General features: G+C 36.5%; 1 protein-coding gene and 1 long non-coding RNA gene across 8 annotated transcripts in view; one reads left to right on the top strand and one right to left on the bottom strand.

Moving 5' to 3' along the window:
- Positions 1-17,475, top strand: part of LOC108588780 (uncharacterized) — a 428,081-nt gene that overhangs the window by 11,166 nt on the left and 399,440 nt on the right. The window lies entirely within an intron of this gene.
- The window catches only part of GPR149 (G protein-coupled receptor 149), an 88,245-nt gene continuing 71,002 nt past the window's right edge, over positions 233-17,475 (bottom strand). For both annotated transcript variants that reach the window (XM_002759472.6, XM_035277811.3), the window contains exon 4: positions 233-3,302. In XM_002759472.6, coding sequence (XP_002759518.3) covers positions 2,730-3,302 — 573 coding nt within the window. In that variant the 3' untranslated portion in view covers positions 233-2,729. The remainder of the gene's footprint in view (positions 3,303-17,475) is intronic.

Raw genomic sequence — 17,475 nt, 5'->3', positions numbered from 1 at the left:
TTATTATTATTTTAAGTAATACTGTGGCATTTGCTGTCTTCAAAAGGAGTTGCCTCTGTCAGAGACAACTCTCAGAAGTCTTAGGGATTATATATTAGGTGTTTATACTATTAGGGACTCTTGGGGATTACGTGTTGTGTTTGCAGTTTATAGGAGTCACCACCAGATGGTGATATTTTTATTAGGTAACAAGACGTTTTTGCCTTCAGATACATCAATTCATAGAGAAAGATAGCTATACAAAATACAATATTTATTAATAAGAATAACAGTATAACTCTACAAGGGTAAGATATTTGGCTATATCACAAGGTATCTATAAAGGTATTTCCTCTACTAGAAACACACTTTCATAATCTGGATCACTTGTTAGATACTTAAGTAGACTTAAGTAAACTTGTGTAGTTTAATCTTCCTCCTTTCCCTTAACAAGGATTTGGAGTGCCATTCATGCTTAGGCACAGCTCTAGTAGATTTTTCTTGTATATTCAGCTATTTTTAGCTTGGAGTTGGAAGTGTTACAGTTTAGTATATGATGCTGATTAGCTTTTCAAGCTATAACTTTGGGTTAAAAATTCCTGGTGTTGTTTCAATGCAGCATAATTTTTATGTGTATCCATTATAAAGTTAATTTAGCAACCAAGGGCAATTAAATGGGAATATCCTGATTGTTTTTCCAATTCCCTCAGTTTAAGCCCTTGTCCAGTTAAAATAAAATGAAAGGGAAAATGGGGATTATTGTCTTCTATCCAATTCTTATGCTCTTTAAACCTTGATTTCTGTTATTATCTCCATCCATTCAGATTGCTGTGCAGTTATAAACAATATGTTTGCCTTCAAATCTTTGGTATTGTCTTCAGTTTTATTATGATCCTGTGTCTGATTTCCTTTTTCCCAGAAATTGCATTTTAAAGCAGCAATATCTTTCTCTTTCAGAAATTGTGCATCTAAGATTAAGATATCAAACCCTATCTTTTACAAAGCATTATTAGAATATTCAATTCAATTTTTCTTTTATAAAGATATTTAGTGCTGTTGATCTATCCATTTGTCACTGTGGTAAAATAGCTGTTAATGTTGGTGATACAGTCTTTTAAAATAAAATATATTTGTAATGAGAATACACTTGACTTTGAATTTATATGTTACACATTTTTCGAGGTTTGCTTTACAAACATTATGGTACTACATATGTTTCTCAAATTCAGATAACTAGACATTGAGAAGTTAAATTAAAGATGGAGAAAGTCCATTGAGATAATTATTTTGAAAATGGCTTGTGTTTGTGGCAACAAAACATCCTCTGAAGATGAAACATTTTGAAAGCCCACGTCAAGTAATTTTGAATTCTTATTCAACATAATGAAATAGAAATCAAAATAAACTATTCTAAAACTCAATTTACTCAATCTGTAAATAAATAAATCAGTAAAATATGTGAGTAATGTGAGGGGCACAAAGTCTAAGACTGTGTAAAATGCCAACTCAGTAACTTTGGAGAATAAACTTTTAGGTGACACATTTCATATATGTTTACAGGAAGGTTAGAATAAAAATTTGAAGAAAAATCACTTTATAATTTTTGAAATATGCATCACTGTTATTCTGACAAGGTGATTCCTGCATTTTTACAGTGTAATGCATTTTAGAATGATCTTGAAATGTATACCTTACAGTCATTTAATAAAATAGGTTCAATTGTTTCCTTGAGATAACACATCTTTAGAGAAGAAACAAAAAAGCACCTAAACTTGATACAGTATTTGAATATTTTCTATTTCAAGAATGACTAAGAAAGTTTGCCCAATCCACAGCTTTAGAAACAAGACACTTTTGTTTAAGACTTAGAGGATTTTCATCTGCTGTATCCAGAAGCCTACCATAGTTGGAAGCACCTCACAGAACTGAATCTGCCAGATTATTTTTCCCCAATTTCCACTCAAATTTTTTTAAAAAAGCAATTTTAGGGTAAAGTGTACGATTACAAATTTTTTAGTTAAAGATACTAATAATTCCACCTGTAAAACATAACAAATTTGTTTTATGGGACAGTCTTGACTTACTGAAAACATGAAAGGAAAACTGTTATAGGTAAGAAAGAAAGAAAAAACACTCAGTAAACAATTTGTATTTGGTAGAAATGAAGGAAACAACTATTTATAGACTAGGAACATGCATGTTTTCCAGTTGGAAGCTAACTTCATTTTACAGAATAATATAAAGCTAAAGCATTTAAGTATAATAACCTTGTTTTGCTAGCCACATTTAGGCAAGTTTCTTCAAATACAACTTGGAGTTTTGTTACATTTCTTCCATTCCCCAAATTTCCCTTTTTTCCCCTTTGCATAAAAGGCCAACATTATATGTAGAAACATATGCATGGAACAGTATATTCACTGAGTTTATACAATTTTCTGTTTACTCAGAGGTTGACAAACATAAGCAAAAACATTAGTAAACTAGGCCAAGATTTGGTTTAGAAAAGATTTTTTAGAGATCAGGTAAGAAGCAAAATCTTTTAATTACCACAGTGTGTGATCTTTAGGTAACACATCAAATGTACTTAAATGTTTACACTAGTTCCAGTTGTTGCCACAAAAAAATTAACTATTAAATCAGTAAAGCTTATGTAAACCAACAAATAAAAGGAAATCAGTCTCATAACAAAGATGTTAGTTTCACAGTTGATGTTGCAGATTCATTCTTGCTCCTATTAGACCGAATAGCCACTAACTACCCTTGCTTTCTTCCTCTCTTTTTCTGTAAGCTTTATTTAACAACTGAATTTCCTCCTGGTAGCCATCCCTCTCTTGATGCTGCCTTTTACTGTTCTGCCTGTGTGCTTCTACGGTGTCTGGAATAGAGATGTTGATATCACCATCAGGATTACTCGTGGGTAAAAAGAGGGAATATGAGGCCGTTTCCCCTAGATCACATGAAACAAATCTGTTTTCTTTCCTGGAGTACCGTAAGGATGGAGATCTGACTTGTGTGGAGGACTGGCTTATGTTACTAATGATTGACACAGTGTCCAAGGCCTCTTCATTATCGCAAATTTCAAGAACCTCCAAGTGTATTTTCACACTGGTGTCTGCAAACGTGGATGAAGAATCTTCTGAGTTTGGTTCATGGCCAAGACTTTTGGATCGATAGACTTCTATTTTCTTAGAGGCTGGAGTTATTTTTTGCCCTTCTGCGCTTACCTCATAGGTAGAAAGAGATAGGGTTTTCCCTGTAGGTGCGTGGAGAGACACAGTCCCCTGGAATGCACACAAGGGAATGGCAAGGGCACCACTGGAACGCTGGGAATAAAAACAAAAATTGTTAGTATCGAAAGCTCATTTCTGAAATTGAGACATTTAGAAATTTAGAATGATGAAGGTTTTCTCTTTCTGATCCATTTCCCTAAAAACATTTTACAGATATGAGATTTAAATACTGTCACCAAAGCTCCATAGCTCAGTTTCACCTAAGTCAAATCAGACATTTAATGAGGGTAGTTAAGAACCCTTAATTGAAGATGAGGGGTGTATTTCCCCATTTAAAAATGTGTACTGATGGGAAGCAATAGATGTTTTCAAAGGCAGAATTTGAACATACAATTGAATACATATTTACAATCTGAAATTGCTTTTACATTTTGGTTACATAGTTACATTAAAACATTCACAAAAGTTGGAAGAAATGTACACTGTTATCAACATGAACTTATTTTTTCAGTTTAGTATGCCAGAGTAAATGATAATTGTGAAACTGTGACTTAAGGACAAAAGATATTTCAACAGTTAGGTTTCAGCATACATAAAAAGAGCCAAATGTCACCAGAACTGTGCTACAGTGTGCTTACTTTTCCATAGAGAAATCAGTCATTAAAGTAAACCCAATAATAAAGAACACTCTTCCACCTCTTTTAAAACTTGCATGAAAGTGTAAACCTTTTCTATTATGCTTTGTGTATTAAGATTTTTTTTAAATTGTGCTTTCCACTGAGAGGAGCTTCAGAAATGAAGAAAATAAGATGCTGTCTCTTAAAAAACCCCACAGATGATTGGATGAGAAAGTTACGTAAAGAAACAAAATAAAAATTTTAGTTCTAAATATAATATTTGAGAGATAGAGACCAAGTTCTATAAGGTCCAAGGAATGATTATTGCAGGTAGGGAGAGTTCATATGGGGATGCACTTGAAATTGAGCTTAAAAATCAAGAAAAGATTACAATTTTTTTTTTCAATGTCTTGCTCTGACATTGAAGGTAGAGTGTAATGGTGCTGTCTTGGCTCACTGCAACCTCTGCCTCCCAGGTTCAAGTGAATCTCCTGCCTCAGCCTCCCAAGTATCTGAGACCACAGGTACGTGCCACCACACCTGGCTAATTTTTATATTTTTAGTAGAGACAGGGTTTCACTATGTTGGCCAGGCAGGTCTCAAACTCCTGACCTAGTGATCCACCCACCTGGGCCTCCCAAAGTGCTGGGATTATAGGTGTCAGCCACTGTACCAGGCCAAGATTTACAATTTAAAAAGCCTTGCTTGCTGAGTGATAAATCACGAGTTAAAAGGTTCTACTAAAAACTTTACATCCTGTGAAAACATTTTCGTCATCAAAGACTGAAATGTCTGTTTTTTTCTAAGTCAAAATTGACTGAAATATTATTCAATCAGAAAATCTGACTGTCATTTAATACTATCATTCAATAATGTGACTTACAAATTTAATAATATTATTTAATAATGTGAATTACAAATACAGCTTAAGAGATATAGTTAATTTGAAAGCTGAACTTTCTGACATTTTACTTTATTACAGAATTAAAAATAAATATAAAAAACCTCAAACTTGGTGCTTAAAAAATGTTTCCAAAACTTAATAATATGATGATAAAATGAGTTATTACACAGTACCCAGCTTTAACAGCATAATCATGTCATTATATGTGCCAACTTGCATCACTGATAAATAGTTGATATAAAAGCAAAAGTAATAAAGAATTTTTCTGCACCTGATTTTATGCATCCACACAATGCAGACTTCAATAACTCCCCCATGCTAACCTTACCTTAAAATGAACAAACAAGCTTTACTGAGTTATGAAATGACAGCTCATTAAAATTGGCATTTGAGAATTGCATAGTGCCAGAGTTTGGCTAAATATGAAGTCTGACTTATCTGAAAGAGCACACAAAGTCTTGAGTTATTAAAATCATTTTGTGAAACATTTTTATTCAAACAAGTAGTCTTTATTTGAGTGTTATAGAGGTAGAACTGCAGACAACCACAAAAAATAAACAACATGATTAAAAAATGGCCTAGAAACTTGAATAGACATTTTTTGAAAGAAAACATGCAAATAGCTAAGAAGCACATAAAAAGATGCTCAGCATCACTAATCATTAGACAAATGCAAGTCAAAACGATAATGAGATACCACCTCACACCCATTGGGTTGGCTATTATCAAAAGAGAAAATAATAAATGATGTTACGGATGTGGAGAAATTGGAGCATGTGTGCACTTTCAGTGGGAATGTAAAATGATATAGTTGTTACAAAACATAGTATGGCATTTTTTCAAAAAATTAAAAAATAAAACTACCAAGTGATTCAGGAATTCCACTTCTGGGCAGATGCTCAAAAGAATTGAAAATAGGATCTCAAAGAAATATTTGTTTATAGCAGCATTATTTATAATATGTAAAATATAAAAGCAACCCATACCCATTAATGAATAAATGGATAAGCAAAATATTATATATATGTATGTATATACATATATATATAATGGAATATTATTCAGTCTTGAAAGAAAATTTGGACATATGTTACAACATAGAACCTTGAAGGTATTATGCTAAGTAAAATAAGCTAGTCACTGAAAGACACATACTGTACAACTTCAGTTACACTAAGTACTTGGAGTAGTCAAAATATGAAGACAAAAAGTATAATGATGGTTTCCAGGAGCTGTAGGGAAGAAGGAATGTAGAGTGATTGTTTGATGGGTAGAGTTTCCATATTGCAAGCAGAAAAGAGTTCTGGAGATGAATGGTGGTAATAGTTACACAGCAATATAAATGTACTTAATACCCCAGACTGTACACTTAAAAATAGTTAATAAATTTCATACATATTTTACCTCAATTAAAAAACAAGGGAAAAACAGAGTCAGATTATATACAAATAGATCTAAGTGTACATCTTTATATTATTCAAAATTGATAGGTTGCTTTTGGCAAAAAAGTACTGTCACGTTAGTCATTTTAATTATGCTGGTTTTGAAAAAAGTAAATGTAAAAATTTGGTTTGGTTTTAGATTTGTATAAGAACTGTAAGTGTTAAGAAGTTTACACCAATTTTATTTATATATCTTTAAGCAAAATCACAGTAATATGATTTAACAGTAAGGTTCATAAATTTTTTTCCTTTACAAGGGACTTGTATGTTATTTAAGTTAGAGAAACATTTCTCTAGGTAAAAGAAAATAGGAGCTTACACTGAAAGAGTAGTACTAGTGATAGAGATACAAGGAGGAAGCTGACAGGATCTTCCACCTCTCTTAGGAATATGAGGTGAAGACTAATATAGAGTTAAAAGCTAAGAGAACAAACTGATTGAACCGCTATTATATACTAAGAAGAACTGGGTTAACCGATAGGTTCGTAGCAATGGAATGATGAGACTTTCATACCGTAAGAGCCCATAGAATACTGAAATGCTCAAGCTCACAAGCAATTGCATGTTGATGTTTTTGATGCTTCAATAGACCCAGGCTGGGTTATTATGAGACTATGGAATGAGGTGCCTAGGGGTGAGAAAAAAGAGTTAAGAGTCCTTCCCAGAGCATGGCTCAGTTTTTATGGATAGTATCCATATTATTGTCTAACATTGCTCTAGAGGTCCTAGCTATGCAAAAATCAAGAAAAAAATATACATATAGTAAGTAGGAAGAGACAGCATTATTATAATTTAAAGATGAAAATATCTTTCTAGAAAATTCTAAAGAAGTAATCTAAAACTTAGTGTCGTAAGGTGGCTGAATTTTAGGCAAAAACATTAAGAAATCAATAGCTGTTGCCAATCAAAAAATAATTTTAAAGTATCATCCAAAATATCAACAACACAAGTATGTGAGACTTTATGAAGAAAAAACAGCAATAATAAAAGAAACCTAGAATAAATAATAGAGAAAGAATAATGTTTCTACATTAAAAACTATGTTGTGACTATGGCAGTTTTAATTTATTGATTTAATACAATATTAAAGTTCAGTGAAATTTTATTTTGGAAGTTTCTCTTAAGATGTAGTGCAGGGATAAATGCTTACAGATAACTAAGAAAACTTGGAAACAAACAATAAGGTATATTCCTAAGTATAAACATTAATATTAATTGTTACAGCAATTAATACGGGGCATTAATCGCAAGATTTGGTAAATCCATGAAGGAAAACAGTCAAGAAAGTAGATAGAGTATACCCCGAAGATGGCATTTCAAAATAAGCAGGGTAATTATACTTTAAAAACAAACAAAAAACAGAGTAAGTTATTCAAATAAACTTTTTACATATTATTGGTTATCTATTACAAAATTAAGTTAGTTACCTTTTTCATGTTACATGCAAAGAGTTTTTAAAAATTCTTAATAACTCTTTTAAAGTGCTGAGTGAATAAGATTTCATTCCAAATCTGGAATGAAAACGAAACCACAGATGGACAGATTTGATTGCAAAAAAACTTTAAAATGTCTGCATATAAATATATACCATAAACAAAAGTGAAAGACTAAAAGGCAGCCTAGAAGAATATATTTGTAGTCTATATGGAGAATTCTTCTAAATCAGTAAGATAAACAGTCTAGCAGAAAGTGGAAAAGGGAAGTGGGCAAAATGATTAAAGAAAAATAGAGAGTAAACACATGAAAAGATGTGCAATTTTAACAATGTTTTATTTTATTATTGTTATTTTTATTGAGACAGAGTCTCGCTCTGTTACCCAGGCTGGAGTGCGGTGGTACATGCATCTCGGATCGCTGAAACCTCCACCTCCCAGGTTCAAGTGATTCTCCTGCCTCAGTCTCTCCAGTAGCTGGGATTACAAGTGTGCCCTACCACACCTGGCTAATTTTTATATTTTTAACAGAGATGGGGTTTTGCCATGTTAGCAATCTTGAATTCCTGACTTCAGGTGATTCACCCTCCTCCGCCTCCCAAAGTGCTGAGATTATAGCTGTGGCCACCATACCTGGCCTTACCAATAATTTTAAAAGTGAGTAAAAACAATGGGTCTTTTTAGTTTTTCAGAATGCCCTCCATAAAAGATAAACAACAACAAAAACAAACCCAGCAGAAATAAAAAGATCACTGCTTTCTTTAGAGTACATTTTAATCGTACTTGACTATAAAATAAAAACTACATATACTTACCATTTATCTATGTCTGTGAGTTGGTTCCACCAAATACCAGAACATCGTAATATTTATGTTTATTTCAACACTGTTATAAGCTCCAAATTAGAAACAGTCTAAACGTCTACATTTAGAAAATAGTTGAGTAAATTGTTACACAGTTATGTATTGAAAAACTATCTTGAACAGATGAGGTAAGGCTGTAAGTTATGCTTTAGTAATATAATTTCCATATATTTTAAGATATAAAAGCAAGCATATTGCAAAACAATGTGTACAGTATGATCTATCTAGTTTTCTTGTTAAAAAGAATAACGAGAAGTCAGCCCAGAAAATTAAGCATGTATAGGGATAAAAATAGATACACAGATATATAAGCATACCTATATATGACAGGCATAGAAAAAAGTTTGAAAGGCTACACACCAACAGTTGTTTCCTCTGGGATTGAATAGTGGCTGGGCATTTCACTTTCAGTATTTCTATATTCCTAAATTATTTTCTTCTTATCATTATTATTATTTTGATCAAGGAAGTTTAGTAGGTAGTGGGAGAGACAGAGATTACAAAATATTACTAGAAAGGCATCCAGGATGTAGGGGTAGGGTATTGAGTGTGTGTTGCAGATGCTGGTAGTCAGCCTCAGGGTTCCTCATCTGGAGTATGTGTTGCACTCGGGGTTTGTTCTATTTTTAGGTTAAGAGACAGGAGACAAGCTGAGCAGAGGGCCCTATTTCAGAAATTTGTCCTAATGGTTTGGTTGACTGGAATGAGAGTCCCAATCAGGGTATAACTTATTTTCCATTCACATTTTAAAAGGGTTGAGAGGCTGGGTGCAGTTGTTCATCCCTGTAATCCCAGCACTTGGGAGACTGAGGAAGTAGGTTTGCATGAGCCCAGAAATTTGAGATAAGCCTGGGCAACATAATGAGCCCCTGTCTCTAAAAATATTTTTTAAATCAGGCAGGCATGGTGGTGTGTGTTTTTGTAGTGCCAGCTACTGCAGTGCTTGAGGTGGGAGCATCACTTAAGCCCGGGAGATAGAGACTGTAGCGAGCCAAGATCACACCACTACATTCCAGCCTGGGTGGCAGAGTGAGACCTTGTCCCCCTTCTCCCCAAAAAAGAAAAAGAAGAAATGTAGAGAATGGTACTTATGACAGGAATAAAAATATTTTTAAATTATCTAAAAGGAAAAGTGATTAAAATAATCATATGGTTCTAGTAAGACAAATATTTATAGCATTCTCAAAGTATCCAGTGTCTGTAGTAAGTCAGATTATCCTCACTAATTTTACTGGAAAACTGTTATAAATATTTGAGTAAAGTTGAAATAAAGAGTCTTATCTCAGGAAACAACAACAAGCAAGGAAATACTGTACAACTTGAATCACAAACCACAATGCAGCCAACAGATTTGAAAATCATTCAAAAAGTTTAAGAACAATTTCAAAGAGAAACTTAAAGTAAAAGGCAACAGAATCTTAACAGAAAATGAACATTAATTGAAAGAAGTAGAATATGATATGAAAACTATTAATATTGGTTTAATTTATCTTCATGTTTGTAATGAGTTGAATAGCATCTCCCTCCAAATTTGTGTCCCTGTGTAAACTGTGAATATGACCTTATTTGGAAATAAGGTTTTTGCAGGTGTAAGCAAGTTACATGAGGTCATATTAATTAGGATGGGCCTTATCCAATGACTCTTGTTCTTATAAGAAGTGGGAAATTTGGACACAGATGTAGCTGGGGTAAGACAGTCATGTGAAGATGGAGATAAGAATTGGAGTTATGCTGTTACCAGCCAAGGAACACCAAGGATTGCTGGGAGCCACCAGAAGCAAAGAAGAGGCAAGAAAGGATCCTCCCCAAGAGCTTTCAGAGGGAGCATGGCCTTCCTGACATTCTAATTTCAGGCTTCTGGTCTCTAGAAATGTGAGACAACACATTTTTGTTGTTTTCACCCATCTTAATTTGTGATAATTTGTTACAGCAGCCCTAGGAAACTAATTCCATCTTGTATGCAAACACGTACAAAAATACATTTGGAAAAAACTTCTTTTTAAAAATCCTACAACAGTCCATCTTTTTCTGGATGCTGGGGCTATGTAGCCATTTTTGTCAAATCCACATGTAATGTAATCTCTTCAAAGTAAGTGAACATTCCCTTGTTGATCTTTATCTTCTCTGCTACCTATAACAGTGCACATGACAGGCCCTCAAAACTGTTTGTTGAATGGATAAATGAAAGTGTGCATAAATTAGCAACACTGACTTATGTCCTTTTTAGATTCCATATTTTAACTTTTTGCACAAAAATAGGATAATCTGTTAAAATATTGCTGTTTAAAATTTATATTTAAACAGCCCTATATAATAAATTATGATAGTTACAAGTACATCAGAAGGTCATATTAGAACAGATTCTTTTTATAAAAATAAAATATTATGGCATAGAATTGTATGTGACAAAAGAATGATAGATTCAGAGAGCATAAAATGATTCATTTTGTAGGCTCTGCTTTCTTTTCATTTAAAAGTATGAATTAGCATATGCTGTCAGGAATAATGATAATCCATTATTGCTATATTCTTGAGTGTAGGTGGCAAGGAGCTTTTTTATCTGGTAACCAAAAGCAGTCTAAGCCACACAAATGCTCCGGGAGAAGAGAGCATGCCATGTAAACACATTAGCACACATAATCTGCTGTGATAATTGATTCAGACTTACTGACCTTGGGCACATTGAATGTTTTGATTTATTCACTATGAGGCTTCAGGTGAATTCAGGGTGAAATTATAATATAAAAAGAGTTGCTGCAAATTTTTCTCCTAAGAAGGCGAAGTAGTCTGTTGATCATCTGAATCATTCAATTTTAGGAAGACATAATATAGCACCTAGGATCATGGCACTTATCAGAAACCAGGACATTTAAATTTCTTATTTTATAAAAAAGAAGAACTCATAGCCAGGGAAGTGACACACTTGCCCAAGGTCACACAGGTAGTATCAAGACTGGCATCAGGACTCAGGTTTCTTAACTCTCAGTTAAGAGCTCTATTATTTGTATCATGTTGTTATTTAAAAGAAAACTGCTCTAGCTAAGAGTCGGTTGTAGGTTTTCTGTACTGGAAGCTACAATTCTATCACGAACTCATGAGTAACCCAAATGACTGACAATTTTAATATCAAACTCATATAGATGATCATTAGGTAGTTTCGGTGACTTCAGGCCTCTTAAAGTACAGACATGGAGGAATTTAAGTCCAGCAAGACCATCTAAGATGGTTAGTGGGGATAAGGACATTGAGAGGAGAAAAAATCGCAAGAAGAACAAGAACTTTGTGAGAAAAACAGAAGTAGATTTTTAATAATTTACTTTTTGGAATTTATTTTTACTCAATATGAAAAACTATGTGGTTACTGGTCACCAGGACTCAAATGGCGCTGTGAGAACAACCCAGGATTGGAGCCCGTGTTGAATTCGCAAACGGTGAGTCAGTGCTGCATTTCCAGACTGATCTTTGTTGCCCACAGAACGGGGAAACTCCCAAGTATAAAAAGACACGGGACACCAGGCAGTAGGTCTGCCTGGCGAAGCCGGCAGCCGGGGCGGCGGCGGCCGGCCCTACCCAGCAATCCCCACAGGGCGCGCTTGTCCGGGTGCCTTGTTGAACCGGCAACCTGAGACTTGAGAGGGCTGGACTTGAGACTGAACGAGACTTGCACGGTAGCCCAGCCCAGGGGATTGCAGGGACAGATCGTTTGGGATACCCAGTGGGACGAACAAAACCGCGATTTCAAACTATCCCGGGCAGACTGTCCGAGACGCTCTGTGGGGGAGGGGCGTCCACCACCATGGAGGCAACCTGCCCCAACTGATATACACGCCCACTGCTGAGGCAGCCAGCTGTTGCCGAGGCAACCCGCCCCAACTGAGATACACGCCCACTGCTGACGCAGCCAGCCGTTGCCGAGGCAACCCGTCCCTACTGAGATACACGCCCACTGCTGACACAGCCTGCCGTTGCTGAGGCAACACGCTACAACGAAGAGACTCTGCCGCAGGGCGTGGCGGAGACCACAGCAGAGCCTGCAGGAACAGCGCGAATCACACAACAGCAGGGCGGAGCCTCGGCAGCCAAACAGTGGCTAGTCTGCCTTTGAGCTGGGCAGGACACCTGATCGGACATCCAAAAATAAAGCCCAAACCCCTCAACACAGAGCATTTGAGAAAAAAAAAAGGGTTGTTTAATGAGCTGTGTTGCAGCAGAATCAAACATAGCAGCCTAACAGCCCTGAATGAACAACAGAGTGCACAGCTCAGCAATTAAACCCCTATAAAGTACAAACTGTCTCCTCAAGCAGCTCCCTGACCCCTCTATATCCAAAAGACTGTCATTAGGCAGGCATCATCCTGGGACAAAGAGAGCAGAAAAAGAAACTGGTAGCATCCCTCGCTGTGCCACGGCTACTAGAGGTGCACCCCAGACAAGCAGGGTCTGGAGCGGACCTCAACAGTCGTACAGCGAAGGGGCTAGACTGGTAGAAGGAAAACCAAGCAACAGAAATACTTCATCATCAACATTCTGGGTGTCCACTCAGAGACCCAAACGAAAAGTCAGCAACTACGCAGACGACCAGCGGACAAATCCACAAAGATGGGAAGAAACCAGTGCAAAAAGGAGGAAAACACCCGAAACCAGAACACATCGCCTCCTAGAAAGGACCAAGACTCCTCACCAGCAAGGGAACAAAGCTGGACGGAGAATGACTGTGACGAAATGACGGAATTAGACTTCAGAAGATGGATAATGAGAAACTTTTGTGAGCTAAAAGATCATGTATTAAATCAATGCAAAGAAACTAAGAACCTTGAAAAAAGATTTGAAAAAAGATTCGAGGAAATGATAACAAGAATGGATACCTTAGAGAGGAATATGAATGAATTAAAGGAGCTGAAAAACACAATACGAGAACTTCGCGAAGCAAACGCAAGTTTCAATAGCCGAATTGACCAAGCAGAAGAAAGAATATCTGAAGTCGAAGACCAACTCAATGAAATAAAACGAGAAACCAAGATCAGAGAAAAAAGCACAAAAAGGAATGAACAAAGTCTCCAAGAAATGTGGGACTATGTGAAAAGACCTAACCTACGTTTGATAGGTGTACCAGAAGGGGACGAAGAGAATGAATCCCAGCTGGAAAATACTCTTCAGGACATCATCCAGGAAAATTTCCCCCACCTAGCAAGACAAGCCAACACTCAATTGCAGGAAATACAGAGAACACCACAAAGATATTCCGCAAGAAGAGCAACCCCAAGGCACATAATCGTCATATTCAACAGGGTTGAAATAAAGGAGAGAATACTAAGGGCAGCCAGAGAGAAAGGTCGGGTCACCCACAAAGGGAAACCCATCAGACTCACAGCAGATCTCTCGGCAGAAACACTACAAGCCAGAAGAGAGTGGGGGCCAATATTCAACATTCTTAAAGAAAAGAACTTTCAACCCAGAATTTCATATCCAGCCAAACTGAGCTTCAGAAGTGAAGGAAGAATAAAATCCTTTGCGAACAAGCAAGTACTCAGAGATTTTGTCACCACCAGGCCTGCTTTACAAGAGCTCCTAAAAGAGGCACTACACATAGAAACGATCAATCAGTACCAGCCATTCCAAAATCACACTGAATGCTAAAGAGCTTCAACATAATGAAGAATCTACAACAACTAACAGGCAAAACAGCCACTTAGAATCAAAATGGCAGTATCAATTTCACACATAACAATATTAACCCTAAATGTAAATGGACTAAATGCACCAATCAAAAGACACAGACTGGCAAATTGGATAAAAATCCAAAACCCATCAGTGTGCTGTATCCAGGAAACCCATCTCACATGCAAGGATACACAAAGGCTCAAAATAAAGGGATGGAGGAAGATTTACCAAGCTAATGGAAAGCAAAAAAAAGCAGGAGTTGCAATTCTCATCTCTGATAAAATAGACTTTAAAGCAACAAAGATCAAAAGAGACAAAGAAGGCCATTACATAATGGTAAAAGGATCGATACAACAAGAAGAGCTAACGATCCTAAACATATATGGACCCAACACAGGAGCACCCAGATACATAAGGCAAGTTCTTAATGACTTACAGAAGGACTTAGACTCCCACACAATAATAGTGGGAGACTTTAACACTCCACTGTCAATACTAGACAGATCAACCAGACAGAAAATCAACAAGGATACCCAGGGCTTGAACTCAGACCTGGAGCAAGCAAACCTGGTGGACATTTACAGAACTCTCCACCCCAAATCCACAGAATACACATTCTTCTCAGCACCACATCACACCTACTCTAAAATTGACCACATAATTGGAAGTAAAGCACTGCTCAACAAATGCAAAACAACTGAAATCATAACAAACAGCGTCTCAGACCATAGTGCAATCAAGTTAGAACTCAGAATTCAGAAACAGACCCAGAACCGCACAGTTTCATGGAAACTGAACAACTGGCTCTTGAATGTTGACTGGGTAAACAACGAAATGAAGGCAGAAATAAAGAAGTTCTTCGAAACCAATGAGAATGAAGACACAACGTGCCAGAACCTCTGGGACACATTTAAAGCAGTCTCTAGAGGAAAGTATATAGCAATAAGTGCCCATATGAGGAGAATGGAGAGATCCAAAATTGACACCCTATCGTCAAAATTGAAAGAGCTAGAGGAGCAAGATCAAAAAAACTCAAAACCCAGCAGAAGACAAGAAATTACTAAGATCAGAGCTGAGCTGAAGGAGATTGAGACACGAAAAACCCTTCAAAAAATCAATAAATCCAAGAGCTGGTTTTTTGAAAAGATCAACAAAATAGACAGACCACTAGCCAGATTGATTAAAAAGAAAAGAGAGAACAACCAAATAGATGCAATAAAAAATGATAAAGGGGAAATCACCACAGATTCCACAGAAATTCAAACCATCATCAGAGAATATTACAAACAACTCTATGCACATAAACTAGTAAACCTGGAAGAAATGGATAAATTCCTGGACTCCTGTGTCCTCCCAAGCCTAAACCAGGAGGAAGCTGAAACTATGAATAGACCAATAACAAGGTCTGAAGTTGAGGCAGCAATTAAGAGCCTACCTCACAAAAAAAGCCCAGGTCCAGATGGGTTCACAGCCGAATTCTACCAGACACACAAGGAGGAGCTGGTACCATTCCTTCTAAAACTATTTCAAACAATCCAAAAAGAGGGAATCCTTCTCAAATCATTTTATGAGACCAACATCATCCTGATACCAAAACCCGGCAGAGACCCAACGAGAAAAGAAAACTTCAGGCCAATATCCATGATGAACATAGATGCAAAAATCTTCAATAAAATATTGGCAAGCCGATTGCAACAGCAAATCAAAAAACTTATTCATCATGATCAAGTAGGATTCATCCCAGGGATGCAAGGCTGGTTCAACATACGCAAGTCTATCGACGTAATTCACCACATAAACAGAACCAAAAACAAAAACCACATGATTATCTCAATTGACGCAGAGAAGGCATTTGACAAAATTCAACAGCCCTTTATGCTAAAAACCCTCAATAAACTCGGTATCGATGGAACGTATCTCAAAGTAATAAAAGCTATTTATGACAAACCAACAGCCAATATCATACTGAATGGGCAAAAACTGAAAGCATTCCCTTTGAAATCTGGTACTAGACAAGGATGCCCTCTCTCACCACTCCTATTCAATATAGTACTGGAAGTTCTAGCCAGAGCAATCAGGCAAGAAAAAGAAATAAAGGGTATTCAAATAGGAAAGGTGGAAGCCAAATTGTCTCTATTTGCAGACGACATGATAGTATACCTAGAAGACCCCATCGCCTCAGCCCAAAAACTCCTGAAACTGATAAACAACTTCAGCAAAGTCTCAGGATATAAAATCAATGTGCAAAAATCACAAGCATTCGTCTACACCAACAACAGACTTAAAGAAAGCCAAATCAAGAGCGAACTGCCATTCGCAATTGCTACAAAAAGAATAAAATACCTTGGAATACAACTCACAAGGAACGTAAGGGACCTCTTCAAGGAGAACTACAAACCACTGCTCAACGAAATCAGAGAGGACACAAACAGATGGAGAAACATTCCATGTTCATGGTTAGGAAGAATTAATATCATGAAAATGGCTATACTGCCCAAAGTAATTTACAGAATCAACGCTATCCCCATCAAGCTACCATTGACTTTCTTCACAGAACTGGAAAAAACCACCATGAACTTCATATGGAACCAAAAGAGAGCCCGCATAGCCAAGTCAATTCTAAGCAAAAAGAACACAGCGGGGGGCATCACACTACCGGATTTCAAACTATACTACAAGGCTACAGTAATCAAAACAGCATGGTACTGGTACCAAAACAGAGATATAGACCAATGGAACAAAACAGAGGCACCGGAGGCAACACAACATACATACAACTATACAATCTTTGATAAACCTGACAAAAACAAGCAATGGGGCAAGGATTCCATGTTTAACAAATGGTGTTGGGAAAACTGGCTAGCCATGTGCAGAAAGCAGAAACTGGACCCCTTCCTGACACCTTACACTAAAATTAACTCCAGATGGATTCAAGACTTAAACATAAGACCTGGCACCATAAAAACCCTAGAAGGAAATCTAGGCAAAACTATCCAGGACATAGGAGTAGGCAAGGACTTCATGAACAAAACACCAAGAGCATTGGCAACAAAAGCCAAAATAGACAAATGGGACCTAATGAAACTCCACAGCTTCTGCACGGCAAAAGAAACAGTCACTAGAGTGGATCGGCAACCAACAGAATGGGAAAAAATTTTCGCAGTCTACCCATCTGACAAAGGGCTGATATCCAGAATTTACAAACAACTCAAGCAGATTTACAGGAAAAAAACAAACAAGCCCATTCAAAAGTGGGCAAAGGATATGAACAGATACTTTACGAAAGAAGACATATATGAGGCCAAGAATCATATGAAAAAATGCTCATCGTCACTGGTCATCAGAG

The sequence above is a fragment of the Callithrix jacchus genome, chromosome 17 (assembly GCF_049354715.1).
Source record: "Callithrix jacchus isolate 240 chromosome 17, calJac240_pri, whole genome shotgun sequence".
NCBI lineage: Eukaryota > Metazoa > Chordata > Mammalia > Primates > Cebidae > Callithrix > Callithrix jacchus.
This window is presented reverse-complemented; position numbering and strand designations above follow the sequence as displayed.